This window comes from Saccopteryx bilineata, chromosome 2 (assembly GCF_036850765.1).
Source record: "Saccopteryx bilineata isolate mSacBil1 chromosome 2, mSacBil1_pri_phased_curated, whole genome shotgun sequence".
NCBI classification, from domain to species: domain Eukaryota; kingdom Metazoa; phylum Chordata; class Mammalia; order Chiroptera; family Emballonuridae; genus Saccopteryx; species Saccopteryx bilineata.
In genome coordinates this window covers 44835616-44857845 of record NC_089491.1, presented here as the reverse complement: position 1 = coordinate 44857845, position 22230 = coordinate 44835616, and the positions used below count along the sequence as shown (strand labels likewise).

General features: G+C 42.5%; 1 protein-coding gene and 1 long non-coding RNA gene across 6 annotated transcripts in view; one reads left to right on the top strand and one right to left on the bottom strand.

Moving 5' to 3' along the window:
* Nucleotides 1-6556, top strand: part of LOC136324319 (uncharacterized) — a 68397-nt gene extending 61841 nt beyond the window's left edge. The window contains exon 5 of the long non-coding RNA XR_010729069.1: nucleotides 5838-6556. This is a non-coding gene — a long non-coding RNA (uncharacterized lncRNA). The remainder of the gene's footprint in view (nucleotides 1-5837) is intronic.
* The window catches only part of FRMD3 (FERM domain containing 3), a 350901-nt gene that overhangs the window by 41891 nt on the left and 286780 nt on the right, over nucleotides 1-22230 (bottom strand). For all 5 annotated transcript variants that reach the window (XM_066257017.1, XM_066257016.1, XM_066257015.1 and 2 more), the window contains exons 11-13: nucleotides 16060-16134; nucleotides 15685-15753; nucleotides 7549-7673 (exon numbers count right to left, since the gene is read on the bottom strand). In XM_066257017.1, coding sequence (XP_066113114.1) covers nucleotides 7549-7673; nucleotides 15685-15753; nucleotides 16060-16134 — 269 coding nt within the window. The remainder of the gene's footprint in view (nucleotides 1-7548; nucleotides 7674-15684; nucleotides 15754-16059; nucleotides 16135-22230) is intronic.

Sequence of the window (22230 nt, the reverse complement as noted above, 5' to 3'; positions counted from 1 at the left end):
GGGAAGAAAGACACAGAAATAATAGCAAGAGGCCAAAACCAGTCATGGCATGGAAATTCCACAAAGAGGGCAAAGGGGAGGAGAATTTTCATATCAGATAAGCCTGCAAGAGACCAAAGGAGAGCAGGGTGGGCAAAGGAATTCGCAATCAGTGTTGCCATAGCAGCCTTGGGCTGTTGGAGACTTTACCAGTGATGGGACTGGAACAACTGTGTAGTAGGTGAAAGGCTTGGTGTGATGCAGAAAGACCCTCGCATGGGAAAATGCAGTTGGCCCCACAAGTCACCTGTTATGTGTTGGGGTGGAGGGTGGGTGAGGTCAAGAGTATGGCATGCTTGATGGATGAAGACAGTACTCTTTTTATATACTCAAAATGCCTTCATAGGTTTACATATAGACTTTCTAGAATTTCAATAGTGCCACCAATAGCTGTTAGGGCCAAACACTGTAAACAAGCCTTTAAACATCCCCTCTGCCCCTACCCCCCCCCCTACAGGGAGCCATATCTATCTCACACACACATTTACAGGGACAGTGCTCAAGAGTGGCTTCAGGGAGTTAGTTTTCCCACCCTCCTTAATTTCCACCTATTCTTTGATGTAGACATTTTGTCAATCATACCCCAGTGCAGCTTCAAGCCACCCTCCACCCAACCACAATACCATCCCAAGACATTCCTTTGTAGAAATGTTTGTCTCCAGTATTCCACAAGAAGGTGTCAAACATTTTCAACTCTTAGTTTTGTCTATCAAGTGAAGACAGCAGGACACCAGAGGTGTCCTGCCTCTTTAATTCTGCCAGCCTGAGTCATTGCTCTGGTGATCAAGATGGTCATCAATAGGCATTAGTAATTGCCAACTATCACATTTCACATGGTTAATTTTATTCTCCTCTATACCATGATGCAGCATTTCTCCATAATGAAAAATATATGCCAATAAAACATATACCAACAAAACACACAAGCATTTCGTTTTCTACACTATAAAGACCCTTCATTTTGCATGTGATCTTATTCAGATAAGTCACTCCTTAAAATGTAATTTTCACCCTGAAAAATTCAACTCTCAATATTTTCCTTCTCCTGAATCTTTTAAAAGCTCTAAGTGGCAGTTTTCAAAAAGTTTCCATTTTCATCCACAGCACTAATCTGTTCAGATCCCATAACTGAGCAACTTTGAGTAACAATGGAAACTTTTGTGATGGTGCCTAGGAACTGATTTTGTTTTTCCTCTTCTGAGACACAGCCAACTTCAGAGCTAATCCTCCAGCTGTTGTATGGGTGAATGAGGTTACACATGCCCCCAGAGTGTCACTGGGCTACTCTGGGCAATCATGCTCTGCGCAGCTGTCTTTGAGAAACTTGAAATTCTGGAAAGAACAGAAAAATCTTTTCAGACAAATGGGTGGTGGTAACCTTGGAGATTCATGGTAGCAGCAGATATGCCACCACCATGGCACTCATGTGGCACTAGGCATCAGAACTCTCCCAGGACTTCACAGAGGTAGGGCCTCCAAGGGTCAGAGTAAGATATTCTTTCTTCTCCAAGCCTGATTTTTAAAAATTCCTAATCAGACAACTCCTTTAATAGGACTCACACTGCCAACCCTAACCTATTTACAGATCCAGTAATTACAAAGTAAGCTTTGAAATTCCCTCAAACAAGAATATGAGGCACTATTTAACCAAGAATATAAAAGACTTCTACTCAGGAAACTATAAGACACTGAAAAAAGAAACTGAAGATGATACAAACAACTGGAAGCATATACTGTGTTCATGGACAGGAAGAATTAACATCATTAAAATTTCCATACTATCCAAACCAATCTATAGATTCAACACAATTTCTATCAAGATATCAATGACACATTTCGCAGAACTAGAACAAATATTCCAAAAATTGATATGGAACCACAAAAGACCCCAAATAGCAACAGCAATCTTGAGAAAGAAGAAGAAAGTTAGAGGAATCATACTACTTGATATCAAACTATTCTACAAGGTCATAGTAATCAAAACAGCATGGTATTGGCATAAAAACGGACATAGATCAGTGGAACAGAATAGAAAGCACAGAAATAAATCCACACCTTTATAGTTAATTAACATTTGACAAAGATGGCATAAACATACAATGGGGTAAAGATAGTGTGTTCAATAAATGGTGTTGGGAAAATTGAATAGATATGTGCAAAAAAAATGAAACTAGACCACCTTCTTACATCATACACAACAATAAATTCAAAATGGACTAACAACTTTTTTTTTTTCTTAACATTTTATTATGAAAATTTTCAAACATCAGAACAGTTCAAATTGTGCAATGAAGACCCATGTACCTATCACCTAGATTATAAAATTAAGATTTTGCTATATTTACTTTATTGATAGCTCACTTTAGCTTTATAACAGTTTGCTATATTTGCTACATCTTTCCATCTCTGCCTCTATCCAATAATTCATCTTAATGGATGAGAACTTTTTTTTTTAATAAATTTTTATTAATGGTAATGGGATGACATTAATAAATCAGGGTACATATATTCAAAGAAAACATGTCTAGGTTATTTTGTCATCAAATTATTTTGCAAACCCCTCGCCCAAAGTCAGATTGTCCTCCGTCACCCTCTATCTAGTTCTCTGTGCCCCTCCCCCTCCCCCTAACTCTCTCCCTCCCTCCCTCCCATGTCCTCCCTCCCCCCCCCACCCTTGGTAACCACCACACTCTTGTCCATGTCTCTTAGTCTCATTTTTATGTTCCACCAATGTATGGAATCATGTAGTTCTTGTTTTTTTCTGATTTACTTATTTCACTCCTTATAATGTTATCAAGATCCCACCATTTTGCTGTAAATGATCTGAGGACTAACAACTTTAATGTTAGACTTGAACCATAAAAATTTTAGAAGAAAACAGGAAGTAAAATTCCAGAAATTTCTCTTAGTAATATTTTTTTTGATACATCACCTCAGGCAAAGGTAACAAAAGAAAAAATAAACAAATGGGACTACATCAAACTAAAAAGTTTTTGTACAGCAAAGGAAACCATAAACAAAATGAAAAGACTCATAGATACTAAGAACAGAATGACAGCTATCAGAGGGGCAGGGGTGGGGGCTGGGTGTAAAAGGTAAAGGGGTTAAATAAAGAAAAAACTTACAGACATAGACAACAGAGTGAGAATTGTAGGAGGAAAGGGAGGGTGGGGGAGGTAGAGGAGGGTAGAGGAAAGATAGATGGTGATGGAGGGAGACTTGACTTGGGGGTGAACACACAATGCAATATAGAGATGATATAATTGTAGAATTGTGGACTTGAAACCTTTACAATTTTCTAGTGCACAATAACCAACGCCACACCAATAAATTCAATAAAAATTTTAAAAAGAATCTAAGCCACTATGTAGAGATGGGGAACAGAGATATCAAAAGTGAGCTGTGCTGTCCATGTCTGTCCACTCCATGTTTGATGCTCAGTGGAGCAATGTGCAGTATCTAACTAAACAAAAGATATTTCCAATATCTACATAAAATCAATTTTCCCTCTGTGATACTAACTTGCACCTTCCGGTGCCTTAAGTGTCTCATCTTTGAAGAGGTTAAAGTTTTCACTCTCAGTCAAAGTCTGGGAGGCAAGAGCAAAACCCAGACTGAGTCCACGGCTGCATACCTGCCATGTAGTCAGTGACCCCATCTTGGCAAGTCTTAGCTTGAACTCCACCCCTCCTTCCTAGCCTCCAGTCTCATGGCCTCAATTCAGCTCTTGATTGTCCATTCTCTGGCCTAATGCAATGGTTCCTGTGTGGTCTCCATGCCTCCAACCCAGTGATTCTCAGCCAGGGACCAATTTTGTTACTCAGGGTCTCCTACTGAGTAGAAACCAGGGGTACTGATAAAAACTGAATAATGCACAAGCCAGAACCAACAAAGTATTATCCAGCCCTAAAGGTCAATACTTTTGAGGTTGAAAAATTGCTTCAGTCAGACCCGCCTCTCATATGCCCTCTGCAACCACAAGTGATACAAAACACAATTCCAATCAGGTCATTTCCACGCTAGAATCCTCCAGTGCCTCCCAATTGCCCTCAGATTACAGCCTAAACTCTCCAGGAAGTCGTGTGGGCTCATCATGATCTGGTCCTTTCCTACCTTTCTGCCTCACTTCTCACTGTTCCCCTAACCCCTCTTCCCCAAAGCCACATAAGCAACCAATGCAGGTAGACCCACAATTCCCTTTGCCTGTCCTTCTCATCCATTTATCCTTTGCCCATCAATTTCATGTCAGGCATTCTAATGAGACAAAGAGGGAACAAGGTGCTCTCCAAGCAGCTTGAGGCACTGAGGCATGCAGAAAAGTGAGCACACAATTCAATCAGCAGGCAGAGTCTCTGAGACCCCACTGCCATCTCCCAAACAGTCAGTGAGCTGCCAGGGAAAAGAATATCTTCATTTTTATAGGTCACAACAACTAGCACATACCAAGTATAGTATATTAATTGTATACCTTGTCTTCATCATAGTTGTATTAAGGAATGAATGAATACCTTTAGACATTTATAAAGCTAATTAGGACTTGTTAATAAAAAGATCTATCAGTTTCAGTTTACAGCTGGTAAAAGAATTTAAGATTCTTCCTTAAAGTTACTGAAAATATTTAAAAGGTAGCTTATGGGTTCTAACATATATAATTTTTTTTATTTTTACAGCAATTAATTATATTTTTGTTGTTGTTGTTGTTCACACCTATGTCATGTTAAAGACATGTTAGCATTTAGCAGTGGAACTGCATTATAAAAAAAATGAAGCAAAGTTGAAGTATCTAATTGAATGGGATAGGGATCCGGAGAAAGCTTGCCCAGTTCCCCTTCAAATGCTGGGGCTCCTGAGCACCTGTAGCCTGGCTTCCACATTCCCATGCTAACTGTTCAATCCGTCTGGTCTTCCAACTTCCCTTCCCATCTAAGTTTCCATATTTGCAGAGAAGGCACAGTCACAGTCCCAAGCTTGGGCTGTTCTTCCCCCCTTCCTCTTATCCATCCAGATTTGGGATTATCATGAGCTCCAGAGAAATTGATTTCCACTCAGACCAATATTCTAGGCATTTGGGAGGAAGCTCAGAAAATCACTGATGATCAGCAATGAAAGCTGCTTTATTTCACTTGAAAAGCATACAAAAACAGAGAAGGTGCTGCCCTGGCCAGTTGGCACACAGGAGAAGTGCCCATTTGCTTCTCCACCCCCACCCCCTCCTTCCTCTCTGTCTCTCTCTTCCCCTCCCGCAGCCAAGGCTCCATTGGAGCAAAGATGGCCCGGGCGCTGGGGATGGCTCCTTGGCCTCTGCCCCAGGCGCTAGAGTGGCTCTGGTCGCGGCAGAGCGGCCCCCCCGGAGGGGCAGAGCATCGCCCCCTGGTGGGCAGAGCGTAGCCCCTGGTGGGCGTGCCGGGTGGATCCCGGTCGGGCGCATGCGGGAGTCTGTCTGACTGTCTCTCCCCATTTCCAGCTTCAGAAAAAATACAAAAAAAAAAAAACAAAAAAAACAGAGAAGGTGCTAAAAAAATGCAGACAAGAAACATGGACCCAGAGACCCTAAAATTAATTTAGCGCAAAGCTTACAAAGTTAGTTGTTGAAACAGAGTGTAAATTAGGCTATTACATATATCAAGGCTGTCCTCATTGTCATTATTTTGTGGCCCCGCTGGGGGAAGGTATCTTCTGCGACCCTATTCTTCATCTTGGACATGCTTTCCTTTCACCCATGGGATTTGGGGCCTCCAGTTGCCCAGTACTAACCACTAACAAGTTTTTTGTTTTTGTCTTTTTTTTTTTTTTTTCAGGAGAAGATAGACAAATTCTTTACACTTCAGTGTGAATTAGCTGCTGCTATCTCTCCCACAAGAGTATTAGCATACCAAGCCATATTCCTATCGTGAACTGTTTCCCCTATGGAAAGAACTCTCGACTTGAATGAAGCTGCAGGTAAAAGTGATCTTTGGGGGACAGAGTGGCCTGCTGTCTTGAAAGTGCCCAGTATCCAGATTTTAAATGATGAAACCAAAATCACATAAAGTGAAGGAAAACATGTTATGTTTGAGTTCAGGGTTCCAATAACTTTATTGCGAGTGAGTTGCTTTTTAACACACTGTTGACCGCTCACAAGTTAGCTCGTGTTTGCACTTGCATTGGCTATTTCAATTTTTGAAACTCAGGGTAATACAGGATTATTGTATTTGTGACTCTTCGCCCTGAAGGGTGAAATTCAAAAAACAGCAGACGTTCTATATTTTCATGCGGACTCCTTTTCTTCCTACTCCTCCAAGCGTGAGATCACAAAATCAAAGGTACGGTAAACAAAAACAAATCAGTGTTGAGCCATCTAAACTTGGACTATCTTCTAAATGCTCGCAGTGTGAACATACATATCAAGGATACTGTAAAATCTTTCTTCGTTGTGTTCAATCCAACTAGAACGTGTAAAGTGTGTGTTTCAAAAGGAAAGCGCAGCGAAACCAGATATATTTGTAAAACATGTTGCGTACCATTACCCGTAGGTGATTGCTATACAGTATACCACACCAAAAAAATACTAAAATATATAATATGTATAAAATATAATATGTAGCAGATATGTACAGAGTTTTATTTAAACTTATTATGTATAAATAAAGTATACTGAAGTTTATTTAGATTGTTTTACTTTCATACTCAATTATAAAAAAATAGCCAGTGACATGAAATAACTTCTATGTATAATTGCCGGTCGACAATGTGTTAATTTCCTCTGAAATTAATAGGAGTGTGGTATTTGTTTTACCAGGTATCTGCAGCAAGCAGATATGATGAGATCCTTCCCTGAAGTGAGTCCTTAAAAGCACAAAAATAAGCCTGGAAGTACACATATTATAGTCTTAAAAATATAATAACTTTTGGATTGAAGTAGACTCTACATATTTTAGCTTATATCAAAACTGTCAGACAGGGACTTATGGAAAAGGGAATAGAGGCTGAAGAAATACTGAATCAGAAAGGGGATGACCAGTGTGGAGATACTTGTGGATGATTCTTTATAACCAGTAATTTGATTGTGATTATCAAAAACTTCGCCATCCAATAGCGCTTTCTGCAGTGACGAGCATGTTCTCAGTCTGAGCTAAGATGGTAGCCATTCGGCACATGTGACTATCAAGCATTGGAAATCTAGCTAATGTGGATGAGGAACAGAATTTTTTAACTAATTTAAACTTGGTTTTAAATAGCCACACCCAGCTAGTGGCTACTATATAAAGCAGTGCAGGTCTAACACTAACTATTACTGCTTTAATGTGTCATTTTAGGGATGCTTTGTACCAGTGAATTCTCTCCAGGAGAAACTGATAGAACTCTCAAGACAATGCAGTCTTCCAGCTGCAAACAATTACTAAAAACACAGTTTATGACTCACGCCCACTCCCACCCCAACCATTACCCAAGAACCCAGGATTGGTGCCTCCTCGCTCATTCTTCCAGGGTAAGCCTGCCATGGTGGCCTCTGGGAGGACAGGTACTTACCCTCACCCGGTGGGAAGTCCTCTTCCTGCTCACTGGGGGAAGGCAGCAGGGGCTGCAGGGGCTCCATGTTAATGATGAGCTGTTTGTTCAAGGAGTGGGAACTGCGGCTCTGAGTAATGTTGGCTCTGCAAACAGACAACCAGAGGGAGTTGGTTTCCATTGCAGACACCGGCCCCTCCATCTCATACTGTAGACTGTAGACTCTCAAAGTAGGTTATGCCAGTGAAACACAATTCAAGACACACGGCCCTTTTTATCCTTAAGGTCCTGACAAAATGTCTGTGTGTTCTAATGCAAAACAGTGAAAGAAAATATATTTCCCCATATGTTGTCAGACTTAGGCATGCTAGGTTAATAACACAGGCATTTCAAAAAGGCATGGGAGGCAGGTATCACTGAACTAGACATGCAGAAAAGTGAATAAGGGGCAAGACTCAAACTAATTTAATAACCACCAAAAAACAAAAACAAAACCTCTACCAGGCAGGTGGCACAGATGTTCCATAGCTATGAGCTACTGTAGTGTTGCTGGATGTCCAACGTTGAATATCAGTATTTAACATTTTTGTTCAAATTCACACCCCAGTCACCTGCCAGTTACAGAACCCAGTGCTGCTTTCTTTTGCAAGGAGTACACACGTGGCCCTAGCTGGGTGGGTCAGTAGATAGAGCACCGTACCCCAGTGCACCGAGGTCACAGGTTCGATCCCCAGCCAGGGTGCATATGAGAAGCAATCAATAAGTGCACAACTAAGTGGAACAAGTTGATGATTCACTCTCTCTCACACCCTTCCCCTCTCTTTTTCTCTCTCCCACCTCCTCTTTCCTTCCTTTCAAATCAATGGAAATTTAAAAAAAAAAAAAAAGGAGCACACATGTGTGTCAGTGGCTGTGATAGGCAGCAGACGTCAAGGAAACCATGTGTGTCCCATCAAGACTACAGGCTGCCTGGGAATCCCATATACACTGCTTGCTGCAGGGGGTCGGCTCTGGCCTCACAGAGAGGGAGGTGGGGGCCTCTGGTGGGGGAGTGAGCACCTTTTCTGCCAAAACCAAAACTAACTCATCCTCCAAAGATGGTGTCAAACGTCTCCTTCCCCTAACTACTCCTCTGGATTGGCCTCACAATACACAGTCTCCTGTTCTCTGCTCACTCTCCATTCTTCTACAACTCACTGCGTTCACCACCTCTGTCTCTCTGTAAATACGGTTGCACTAATCATAATGAGCCCCACCTTGATAAGCTCTCCTAGGGCAGAGACTGGCTCATCCATTCTTATTTGCCTTACAGCACTTCGAGTGGCACCCTGAAAGGGTGTTCAGGTTTGAAACTAATTGCAATCCTGGCTTGACATAATTGCCATTTCAGACTGGCCAGAGTGTTCCCCAGACCAGTTGACAGAACGGCCTTTCACCCCAGGTGGGCATTACTGTTGGGAATGGGGGACAGGGCATTGGGGAATATCAGGATGCCTGTTAGCATCATGAACTGAAAACCCCCTACAGCTGGCACTGGCTGGAAAGAAAATTTATGAGGACTTGCTTGACCATGGAGTCCTTTTCTTCATTATTTCATTCTATAATTACTTATTTTGCAATATGTACATACTGCCCTGTTCTAGGGAACTGTGGTCCTTGCCTCAGTAACTGTGTAGAACAGCAGTTTTCAAACTTGTTTCACTGAGACACTTTAAGAAATATTACCTCTCTGTACATATAAAATACATGCACACATACAGAAGACACACAACTAAAGTGAATGTTCCATGCAGCAATAGTTGCTATTGTTATGTGTAATTCATTGGGGATCTTTTAAATTCTATTTCATTTTGTTTTAAGTGCTGGTCTTGACCTCTATTTGCACTTCACAATGCATTAACATGCAACAGCCACAACTGGAAAAACATGCATCTCATGGAGGAGACTGATAGCTCAAGGTTCCATGGGAACACTCAGGAAGTTCGCGTGAGCCTGGCGTGAGTGCGGAGAGTCAGAAAGGGGAAGGAAGGAAGGAAGGAAGGAAGGAAGGAAGGAAGGAAGGAAGGAAGGGAGGGAGGGAGGGAGGGAGGGAGGGAGGGAGGGAGGGAGGGAGGGAGGGAGGGAGGGATAAGAAGAGGAGACTAAAAGTTACATCTTTTTCTGGGAAGGGTTCTCAGTTTTTGAGCTTTTGTGGAATTTCCTCAGGACCTGTGGCCATAATGATTCTAGCTCTGCAGAGGACAGCATGTCACCATGTTTGTGTGAAACATGTAGCTTTCTGACCTCTGAAAAGCTCACCAACCAATTGTTGCACAAATCACCTCTGAGTCACTGTGTTCCATCCCTGACCTCCAGGCCAGCTTTGCTGGCAGCGGTCCTGCCTTTCAGACATTACTGCATATGCTACAACAAGGAGGGGCCTGGAGTGAACTTTTATTGAGGGTCTTTTGCTTCCCATCAACCCTCCTCCCAACACTCTTCAGTAGGAGATGTCAAGCATCCTGCTGTTTGCCTCTCCACATTGCAATGTTTAGGCAGTTGTCTAGTGCTGGGACAGGCACTCGCTTGGCACTGGATGGTCAGGAGAATGCTGACTCAGCCCCTGCACTCACAGGTTCCTCTGCTTTGATGCAGAGATCCATGGCCAGGATCAGGGTTTCTAGGGGCTGCCTAGGGTTAGGCCAGATGGTCCCTTTGGTGGGTTACAACCCTAAGACTCTCCAATTCTATGCTTCCGAGATTCAAATTACTTCCCTGCTAAGTGCAAGACTCAGATAAACCCAAAGATGGATACAACTAGGGGTTTTCCTGGAGCACCAAGAATCCGGGGCACCAGACCTTGATACTGGGCACTAGGACAGCTGGATGGAAAGACTTAAGCAAAACTAGAATCAAAATGCAAGACTTCCACCTGTCCCTACCAACTCCTTTAGACTCAAGGTTACTTTTTTTTAACCTCTCTTTTTATAACCTTTTTAATGGTGCCAACTGATCCAGACTTCAAGCACAGTTGTTCTAATAAATTTAATACCAAAATTTAAATGGCCCTTAAGTTTATGCAGTGATTTATATACACTGTTATCTCATTTATTTTTTCCAATGCGCCTATAAGCTTGGCAAGAAAAAAATACCATATTTACAGATGAGGAAAATGAGACTCATCGATCTTATGATTTGACTAAAAACACTCAGAAAGGCAGACTCAGGACTCAAACCGAGATCCTCTGGTTCCTAGCCCTGCACTTTGGCAGTGCCCCACACTGCCTTTCTGCATGTTTGATCCTGACCACGTCCTGTGAGCCCTAGTGGCCTGCCATCCGCGGTCGTCCAGGGTCTCACTGTGTCAGGCAGTTTTCTCTAGGATGTGCTGACGTCTGATCAGCTCCTGCTCCACCCTTTCACCAGAGTCCCCGAGGTAATAACTTCTATGCTGGGGTCCCCTCAGGCAAGGCGAGGTCCACACCATGTTTCTGTACTCTCGCAATCCACCCATCAGCTGACTATGCAAATATGCCTGACCCACTTTGCAGCCCACACGTGTGTGCCATCCAGGCAGAGAGCAGCTTCCAGATGAAACTGTACTTAAGAACTCTATCAGAGTAGAAAGTTTTTTTGAGGGAACTACAAGAATATTCTAAGATTGGTTTTAAATAATGATAACATAAAATACAGCAACCAAAACAAGGCTCACAGAGTTTCTGCACCCATCCTCGGAGCAAAGGAAGTGCTGCTAGCCTGTTATCAAAAACACCATCTAAACAGACTCGAATGGAAACACATCTGTCAGCTTCTACCTCCCCATTTTTGGGTGAGAGACGATAATAATAATATCACCATCTCAAATGTATATGGCCCTTTAGAATTTTTAAATCACTTTATTTTAATCATCATAATGAAACCTCAAAGTTGGGCTAAGTAATATTATAAATCTCATTTTATAGATAAGTAAACTTAAACTGATCTGAAAAGGGTAGTGACTTACCCAAAACCACACAGCTGGCAAGCAACACAGCCAAGGTTAGAACCCACTGTGAGTCCGAGACAGGTGCTCATGTTAGATACAAATGCTACCTCTGGGTGTCCCCTGGTGGTGGCTACTGTGCACAGGTAGGTGGCTCACACAGCCATCCCTGGGCTCACCAGGCCTCTGAGATGGACAGGTGATCTTCACCAAGTAGCCAGTCTGGTGGGCTTGCTTGGGGATCCTGTCATCAGCAAGGATCAGCAAACTAAAATGAGAAGTAGCATCTTCTCTTTCTGAAAAAATAAAAATAAAAATCCCAAGACAGTGCTCTCAGTCTGTCTGTCTGTGTCTCTCTCTAGACACACACATCTCAGCAGGAGTAGCAGTCCATGAATTTGTCGTTCTTTGAAGAGTAGAATCTCAAGTGTGAGGAAATAGCTAACTGAAGACTTATGGTCACCATTCTAACTAGCAGTCATCTCTGAACACCGCCAGAGAAAGAGGGCTCATTATTATACTCACTTTTGACAGCCACATCAAAGAAGTCAGAAAAATTAAGAAATAAAATAATTGATCATGGGAAACAATTTCCTACCTTGTAACTGGCTACCAGGAAGGGCCAAGAATAGTGACCCACATCACCATGGCTCTGACCACACACACTGCTGCGCCGTGGGAGGTCAAGGGCCCCAGGGCAGCACCTTGGACAGATCTCAGGTCTCAGAAAATCACAGAAGTGGGGCTGTCATCCCATGCTCCTTTTTTATGCAATTATTCGACAAATATGTACTGACCACCTACTATGTGCCCAGTCTTGTGTTAGGTGGTGTTGGGGAATATGGAATGTCCAACACAGACACAAGCCTGTCTGTCCTCCCAGAGTTGGCTCTATTATCAATTCAAATAAAATCTTCCTTGTATTGTCAAAGATTTGAGGGATACTGCCAAGGAACGGAGGACCAGAGAGGCATCATGAGGATGTGAACTCAATCGGCTTTCACAAACATGTAATCGGGAAAGAAGGGGGTGCCAGACAGTCTCCCCAGGGCCTGCAGGTCCTCATATACAATCCTGGGGGATTTTAGAAGATTCCAGAAAGGGAAACTGCAAATTGGGTGATACCTCGTTTCCCATCCCCTCTGGTGGTTTGGTCCACTCCAGAAAAAGCTTTTCATTAAGGCCAACCTGCTTCCTTCACCCCCTAGACCCTCAGTCATCTAGGGCTGGCTATTTGAGGTGTTGGGCCATGGTCCACATGCCATCACCTGGGAGCTTGTTAGAAATGCTCATTCATATCAGAATTCATGTTAACATGATCTGCAGGGGATCCCGGTGCGAGGTAAGTCTGGAAAAGCCCTAATCTAGGAAGCCTAAATGCCCATCAATTATGAAAACTTCAATTTAAAAGAGAAGTATTTTAAAATTTCTGATCTCATTAACCATCCACAGACTATACCTACAGGACTCTTGGAAAGCTTTATGCATTTGGAATTTGTCTCTCTGAAAGGACAGGGTTAAAAACAGTTGCCCGCTCTGTGTTTGTGCCATCGAGACGCTCCCCAGCATTATTTCATTCTGTTTCCTTAAGATCAAACACTCAAGCTTCAAGTTAAAGAAAGCCCAAGCTAGGCCCCTCAGGTAGCCTGCCTCCCAGCTTCTAAGAGAATGGCAGATGCTACAGACAGAAGATGCACAGACTCACGTGTGCCCCTCCTCAAATGCATGTCCTTAGATAAATCATTTAATTTCCCCAACACACCAGTTCCCTTGTCTATAAAATAGAAGCATCATACCAGGTAATCCCTAAGGTCACTTCCAGCCCAAAGACTCTGGAAAAGTTCAAATGATATGGTTTTATTATTATTATTATTAACTTTAATGGGGCAACATTAATCAATCAGGGTACATAGGTTCAGAGAAAACATCTCCAGGTTATTTTGACATTTGATTGTTTTGACATTTGATTATGTTGCATACCCATCACCCAAAGTCATATAGTCTTTCATCACCATCTATCTGGTTTTCTTTGTGCCTCTTCTCTCCCCCACCCTCTTCCTTCCCCTCCCCACTCCCAGTAACCACCACACTCTTGTCCATGTCCCTGAGTCTCATCTTTATGTCCCACCTATGTATGGAATCATATAGTTCTTAATTTTTTCTGATTTACTTATTTCATTCAGTATAATGTTATCAAGGTCCATCCATGTTGTTGTAAATGATCTGATGTCACAAATGATATGTTTTATCATTTCCTTTTATTTGTTTTTCCTGCACTGAGTAACCAAAATTTGCAGTGGAAGAAGAGCTATTTAAAAAAAAAAAAAAAAAGACTTGTCATTGATGTGTGAGCTATAAGACTTTCACAGGGAGTGAACCAGGGTGCCCCATCCAAGTGCTCCAGCTTCCCACACCCCAAAGTTTCCTCCTGCTTCTCGAAGCAAGAAAGACAGGTTTGGCAGACTTGCATGTGACAGCTTCCCACTGGGTCATCTAAAACCGGGAATGAATTATCATCTGCGCTTATCGGCATGGCTCTCTTGCCAATGGCGGCTCTGCTCCTGTGTGGTAGAGGAGTGACATCGGGGCACCCATACTGGGGGGCATGCCACACATCTGAGAGACCATGATCTCCTCCTGTCCAGCAAAGCTAGGTGACAAGGCAAGAGGAACCCAGCTCAGCCAGTCACCCAGGAAAGAGAGAAGGGGCAAACCTGAGCCTCAGGGAGGCTCCACCTAGTTCAAAGACAGGAAAGAGAGACAGCTGCCAACCAGTGTGTGGGAACTTCCTAAAGAACATACCATATTTCCCCATGTGTAAGACGCTCCCTTTTTCAAAAAATTTGGGGTCTAAAAACTGGGTGCGTCTTATACAGTGGTTGTAGTTTATTTTACTTGCATTTCCTGCTTTTTCACGCTTGTCTTTTTTTCAAATTCCGGGCCCCAAAATTAAGGTGCATCTTATACATGGGAGCATCTTATAAATGGGGAAATAATGGAAACAACCAAAAAGCCCTTCAATAGAAGACTGGATAAAGAAGATGTGGCACATAAACACTATGGAATACTACTCAGCCATAAGAAATGATGACATCAGATCATTTACAGCAAAATGGTGGGATCTTGATAACATTATACGGAGTGAAATAAGTAAATCAGAAAAAAAACAAGAACTACATGATTCCATACATTGGTGGAACATAAAAACGAGACTAAGAGACATGGACAAGAGAGTGGTGGTTACCAGGGGTGGGGGGAGGGAGGACACAGGAGGGAGGGAGGGAGAGAGTTAGGGGGAGGGGGAGGGGCACAGAGAACTAGATAGAGGGTGACGGAGGACAATCTGACTCTGGGTGAGGGATATGCAACATAATTTAATGACAAGATAACCTAGACATGTTTTCTTTGAATATATGTACCCTGATTTATTAATGTCATCCCATCAACATTAATAAAAATTTATAATAAAAAATAATAATAATAAATAAATGGGGAAATACAGTAGCTTGTGATGATCTTACCCTCAAAAGGGGGAGCATCGTGATGACAATGTTCATCTTCAGATATTTAGCATGTTTGAGGTTCAGGATGTACCATGACTTGTGTACACTGTGGTGGTATGAAGTCCAACATGGCCAAGAGAATATTTAATAGCTAAGAATTACATATACTACCACCTGAATGAAGACATGTACCTTTGAACCAATGATTATCAAGTCCTCATTCTGGCAAGTGACCCTTGGAAATAAAGAGTTCAACGAGCTATGAGCACCCCACCCTGTCAGTGAAAAAGCCTAGGAGTGGGGCTGATGGGACTGCCACATCTCCTGAGCAGAGGCAGGAGCAGAGGGCAGTTCTAAGAGGACAGAATGATGGACTCAGCCAGAAAACGACACAGCCTTGCCTCACACACATCCTGCTTATACATGTGACCCTCAAAGTCAAATCAAGCCAGTAACTCTCCACAGAGCAAATAACCCAAAATGGAGCCACGCCGTGGCTCAGCCAAATCTGCCTGAAAGAGCTTCCCAGGACAGGAGAGTGCCATGCCTGGAACCAGGGCCGAAAGGCAACACGGAGCCTGGCATCTGGTGCCCTGCCACGCTTTCCCATCACAGAGGATTTGGCAGAGCCAGCATTTAAATCCCTCTGTCCATCCCAGAAGCATCCCAGAGCCCCGGGAGCACCCCACTCACCTGTGCACCTCCGGAGGCTCCCTCTGGATTTTGGAGCTTGCCTCCACCACCTCTTTGGCAACCTTACCACTGCAAAAGACAAGAACACATGTCTGTGCACAGACAGAGCGGAAGGGAGGGGTGTGGACATGCATTATTTTTAAACTTCACAAGGGTCTGACCCAGCTCTAGGAAGCCACATCTACTCTCCCTCCATGTGGGGGGGGGGGTTTACTGTAGAATTTGAGGGTGCCCATGAGCATAAGGATGAAGTGGAAAGGGAGGACCAAAATAGAGGCATAAGCCAGAGTGTAGTGATTTAGAAGCAAAACATTCCAGTGTAAATGCCTGTCCCCCACCCCAACCCCATCATCAAAATGGAACCATGGTACCCACCTATATCGGAATCTACTTCCTTTAAAGAATATCTTGCTGCTTGACACAGTCTTGATCTGACTGGACTTTGCATACCTTTAAGAAAAGTAAAGCAGACATGGTAGTGACGGTGGAAAGTCCAAGCAGGACATGCTATAAAGCGTAGCAATCAGGTATTTCTAACTGCTCCAACTGCCTGCCAGGAAGAAATACTTTTTATCGTGAGTTAGCACACACACACACTTGAAAGAAAAATTCAGAAAAGAGTAATTTTTCACTGTATTTACAGCCTGATCTTTTCTATGTTCTTTTTACTCTTTTTAAATGTTGTTGACCCGTACGTCTATCTCATAATCCGTCACAGCGTCAAGACTTCCATAAAGGACAGACAATCCTGATGCTCGGGGGATTCCTTCCCACCTTCTATTTGAAACGGCTGGGAGGACAGACAGTGACACGCAGCATCACTGAGTTTCTTGCTGTGGTACCAACACTGCCGCGTGAGACAGCTTCTTGATGGGTGACACAGGTCACTCACCGTGTCACAAAGAAGGTACCTACTGTATACCACCTGAGAGAAGGCACGAGGGCTCATGTCCCCATGGAAATGGTCTCTGGCTTTTTAGTATTTCCCTAATTAAGTCACTGTGACCCAGTGCCCTTTGAGAGAACCCGCATCAGCGGATGACTAAGACACATGAGGGACAGGAAGCCCTGCCAAGCCCTGAGTCAGCACTCTGAGGCCTCTGGTAAACACGAGCAAACACCACTCTGAGAAACACTCCAGAACACAGGCTGCCCAGAGGTCACGCACGGGGCACAGACTTACTGTGATAGCTGAGGATGCCTCTACATCAGGCACTCTACGCCTTACGCAGTTACATCCAACAAATTAGAAAGATGGTCTCCTGGAGTTCAGGATCATTTTTAAATACTGATAATCACAATATCTTAATTTTAAAAATCCACACTACAAACAGTATGTTCTATAATTCTGAGCAAAAGGTGCACACAGCCAGAGCTCCAGCTCATCGCTTCTGTGTGGCCAGTGATCCCCAGCCTGAGCCTCTCAAAGGCTTCGTTCACTCACTGGGGAATTCCTCACGGAATGCCTAGCCTGCTCTGGGCACCACACCAAGCTCAGGAAGGGCGCTCTCCATATTCATGGAGTGTAAGGCTGAGGAGGGAAAATGGATTTAGTCTAGAAGCCACGCAAATAAGTGATGAATGTAAATTCCAAGCTGTGGAGTGTGCTATGAGGGAAAAGATGTAATGAGAGTACGGGTTAGGGTGACAGGGCCAGTCTGGAGGCTGGTCTGAGGAGGGACATCTGAGCTGAGATCAGGGATGAGAAGGTGTTAACCAGGGCAGGTAGTGGGCAGTGCTCTGGGCAGAAGGCCTTACGTGCACAAGAGCCGTGAGCCTGAGAACTAGCAGAAATAAAACGAAAACCTGATGTTCATTTCCCCATGTTATTACTGTTATTACCTTTCTCTCTCACATTCTCTTTCTCTCTCTCTCTCTCTCTCTCTCTCTCTCTCTCTCTCACACACATACACACACACACACATACACACACACACACATACACACACACACACTCATACACACACACTCCTACACGACTTCCCCCCTAACTTAACAGAACCTGACCTTGGCCTGTCTTTAAGGATTTTGGTCTTTGCCTTCAGAAAAGTGGAAACTATAGTAACAGTCTCTGCCAAGAAGCCCCGTCTCCCTGTCCACCTCTGCAAACAGCCTGAGCCAACAAAGGAGGGCTGTGATAAAAAGAGTGAGCAGAGAGAGAATAAGATGGAAGCAGAGGGGGGCACAGGCTTGAGGAGGGGGCTCCTGTCAAGGCAGAGCCCAGAGAACATGGAGTGGAAGCCCTAAGGACAGGTAGGAGCACATGAGACCCACACCCAGACTGGCCGACACCTGGGACAGTTCTGCTGGCAGAGCTGGGTGGCAGACCACACCTAGCAAAGAGGAGAAAAATCCCCAGTAAGCTGGCTAAGTGGACAACATCCTGCTGAGCCCTCTTCCCCTGTGAGGACTCATCTGCCCTAGGCCCACCTGCCCCCCACCTCTGGCCTTAGAGAGCTGAGGGTGAGCCTGACACGCTTTCCACTGGAGCCCGAGCAGAGGGGCAGCCCCACCTCCCTCTTCCTGTCTTCTCTGCAGGATTGCTGCTCCCATTTCCCCAGAGGTACAGGGATGAGAAACCTGTAAAGGAGTTTCTGAGGTTTGTTGTTGATTTCGTTGCTGCTGTTAGTGTTGACCTAAGGATCTGGGGGCAAGGCAGTCTGCTAAAAAAATTAAGAACTTTAATTGGAGCATTTCGAATTCAAACTAAACTCTGTGCCCAGATTATAGAAGACACCAAAAGCTCGACGGGTGTGGCTAGCACAGCAGCATCATGACCTCTCCTGGAGAGGGGTGGCAGCACTAGGCTTCCCTGGGTCAGCCTCAGCTCCCACCTCCCAGCCCCTCAAGGAGGCCGCTGCCTTCTCCATACACAGAGCACAGTGGGAGGCCTCCAAACCGCAAGCAACATAAACACTCCAAGTGCCTCGAGAAAAACAGGTCAAAAGACACATTTCTCAGAGAAAGCGAGTAGCTGTCTGCTCAGAATGAGAGAAGTGAAAAAAGCATTGGCCTTTTTCTGACAGCTGATTGCCCCTGGTGATTATTTGTGTTGGTTGATTTGCTCAGAAACACTCTCCTAAGAGCAGCACCCCCACTTCCCTGACCTCCCAAATGCCCAGGTGGACTCCTGACAATGTTTGGGTTGAGTTCTTTCATGAAATATTTTTTTATTAATTTTAATGAGGTGACATTGATAAATCAGGGTACATATGTTCAGAGAAAACATCTCCAGATTATTTTGACATTTGATTATGTTGCATACCCCTCACCCAAAGTCTAATTGTCTTCTGTCACCTTGTATCTGGTTTTCTTTGTGCCCCTAACCCTCCCCCCTCCTTCCTCCCCCCCCCCCTCCCCAGTTACCATCACATTCTTGTCCATGTTTCTGAGTCTCATTTTTATGTCCCATCTATGTATGGAATTATATAGTTCTTAGTTTTTTCTAATTTACTTATTTCATTCCGTATAATATTATCAAGGTCCATCCATGTTATTGTAAATGATCCAATGTCATCATTTCTTATGGCTGAGTAGTAGTCCATAGTATATATGTACCAAAGTGTTTTAATCCACTCGTCCTCTGACGGACACTTGGGCTGTTTCCAGATCTTCGCTATTGTGAACAATGCTGCCATAAACATGGGGGTGCATTTCTCCTTTTGGAGCAGTTCTATGGTGTTCTTAGGGTATATTCCTAAAAGTGGGGTAGCTGGGTCAAAAGGCAGTTTGATTTCTAATTTTTTGAGGAATCTCCATACTGTTTTCCACAGAGGCTGCACCAGTCTGCATTCCCACCAGCAGTGCAGGAGGGTTCCATTTCCTCCACATCCTCATCAGCACTTATTCTGTGTTGTTTTGTTGATGAGCGCCATTCTGACTGGTGTGAGGTGATATCTCATTGTGGTTTTAGTTTGCATTTCTCAAATGATTAGTGATGTTGAGCATTTTTTCACATACCTATTGACCATTTGTATGTCCTTTTTGGAGAAGTGTCTATTCATTTCTTTGGCCCAATTTTGATTAGATTATTTGTCTTCCTGGTGTTGAGTTTTACAAGTTCGTTATAAATTTTGGTTATTAACTCCTTATCAGACATATTGTCGAATATGTTCTCCCATTGTGTAGTTTGTCCTTTTATTCTGTTCTTATTGTCTTTAGCTGTGCAAAAGCTTTTAGTTTGATATAGTCCCATTTGTTTATCCTGTCTTTTATTTCCCTGCCCGTGGAGATAAATCGGCAAATATATTGCTGCAAGAGATGTCAGGAGAGCTTACTGCCTATGTTTTCTTCTAAGATGCTTATGGTTTCAAAGCTTACAGTTAAGTCTTTTATCCATTTTGAGTTTATTTTTGTGAATGGTGTAAGTTGGTGGTCTAGTTTCATTTTTTTTGCAGGTATATGTCCAATTTTCTCAACACCATTTGTTAAAGAGGCTGTCTTTACTCCATTGTATGCCCTTACCTCCTTTGTCAAATATCAGTTGTCCATAAAGGTGTGGGTTTATTTCTGAGTTCTCTGTTCTGTTCCATTGATCTATATGCCTGTTCTTAGGCCAGTACCAGGCTGTTTTGTAGTATAACTTGATATCAGGAAGTGTGATACCTCCCGCTTTACTCTTCCTTTTCAAGATTGCTGAGGCTATTCGTGTTCTTTTGGGGTTCCATATAAATATTTGAAATATGTGTTCTATATCTTTGAAGTATGTCATTGGTATTTTAATCGGTATTGCATTGAATTTATAAATTCCTTTGGGTAATATAGACATTTTAATGATGTTTATTCTTCCTAACCATGATCACGGTGTATGCTTCCACTTGTATCTTCCTTGACTTCTTTTATCAATGTTTTATAATTTTCCGAGTATAAATTTTAATCTCCTTAGTTAAATTTACTCCTAGGTACTTTTTTTTTGGTTGCAATAATAAAGGGGATTGTTTCCTTAATTTTTCTTTCTGACAGTTCATTGTTTGTGTATAAAAATGCCTCTGATTTCTGAGTATTAATTTTATATTCTTCCACCTTGCTGAATTCATTTATCAGGTCCAGTAGTTTTTTGACTGAGACTTTAGGGTTTTCTATATACAATATCATATCATCTGCAAATAATGATAGTTTTACTTTTTTTCCAAATTGGATGCCTTTTATTTCTTCTTCTTGTCTGATTGCTGTGGCTAGGACTTCCAGGACTATCTTGAATAAGAGTGGTGAAAGGGTATACCCCTGCCTTATTCCTGATCTTAAGGAAATTGCTTTGAATTTTTGCCCATTGAGTATGATATTGACTGTGGGTCTGTCATAGATGGCCTTTATCATGTTGAGGTGTGTTCCCTGTATTCCCACTTTGCTGAGAGTTTTGATCATGAATGGGTGCTGGATTTTATCAAATGCTTTTTCCACATCTATTGAAATTATCATGTAGTTTTTCTCCTTCCTTTTATGTGATGAATCAAATTGATTGATTTGTGAATATTGTACCAGCCTTGCCTCCCCAGAATAAATCCCACTTGATCATGGTGTATGATTTTTTCATATATTGTTGGATCCGGTTTGCTAATATTTTGTTGAGGATTTTAGCATCTAAATTCATCAGGGATATTGGCCTATAATTTTCTTTCTTTGTGTTGTCTTTGCCTGGTTTTAGAATCAGAATTATGCTCGCCTCATAAAAGGAGCTTGGAAGTCTTCCTTCCTATTGAATTTTTTGAAATAGCTTGAGAAGGATATGAGTTAGTTCTTCTTTGAATATTTGGTAGAATTCACTTGTGAAGCCTTCAGGCCCAGGACTTTTTTTGTTGGGAGTTTTTTGATAACTTTTTCAATCACATTTTTTGTAATCAGTCTGTTTAGGTTTTCTGATTCTTCCAGATTGATTTTTGGAAGATTGTATGTTTCAAGAAATTTGTCCATTTCATCTAGGTTGTCTAGTTTTTTGGCAGACAGTTCTTCATAGTATTTTCTTACAATATTTTGTATTTCTGTTGTGTCAGTTGTTATTTCTCCACTCTCATTTCTAATTTTATTTATTTGAGTTCTCTCTCTTTTTTTCTTGGTGAGTCCAGTTAAAGGTTCATCAATCTTGTTTACCTTTTCAAAGAACCAGCTCTTGGTTTCATTGATTCTCTGTATTGTTTCTTTAGCCTCCATGTCATTTATTTCCTCTCTAATCTTTATTATTTCCTTCCTTCTACTACATATGGGCTTTACTTGCTGGTCTTTTTCTACTTATTTTAGATGCAGGGTTAAGTTGTTTATTTGAGCTTTTTCTAGCTTCTTAAAGTATGCCTGTAGTGCTATGAACTTCCCTCTCAGTACTGCTTTTGCTGTGTGCCATAAATTTTGAGTTGCTGTATGCTCATTATCATTCATTTCTAGGAATTTTTTATTTCTTCTTTGATCTCATTGTTAATCCATTTGTTATTTAACAACCTGCTATTTAGTTTCCATGTGTTTGAGAATGTTTGAGTTTTTCTGTTATGATTGATTTCTAGTTTTATGCCATTGTGATCACAGAAAATGCTTGATTTGATTTCAATCTTCTTAAAC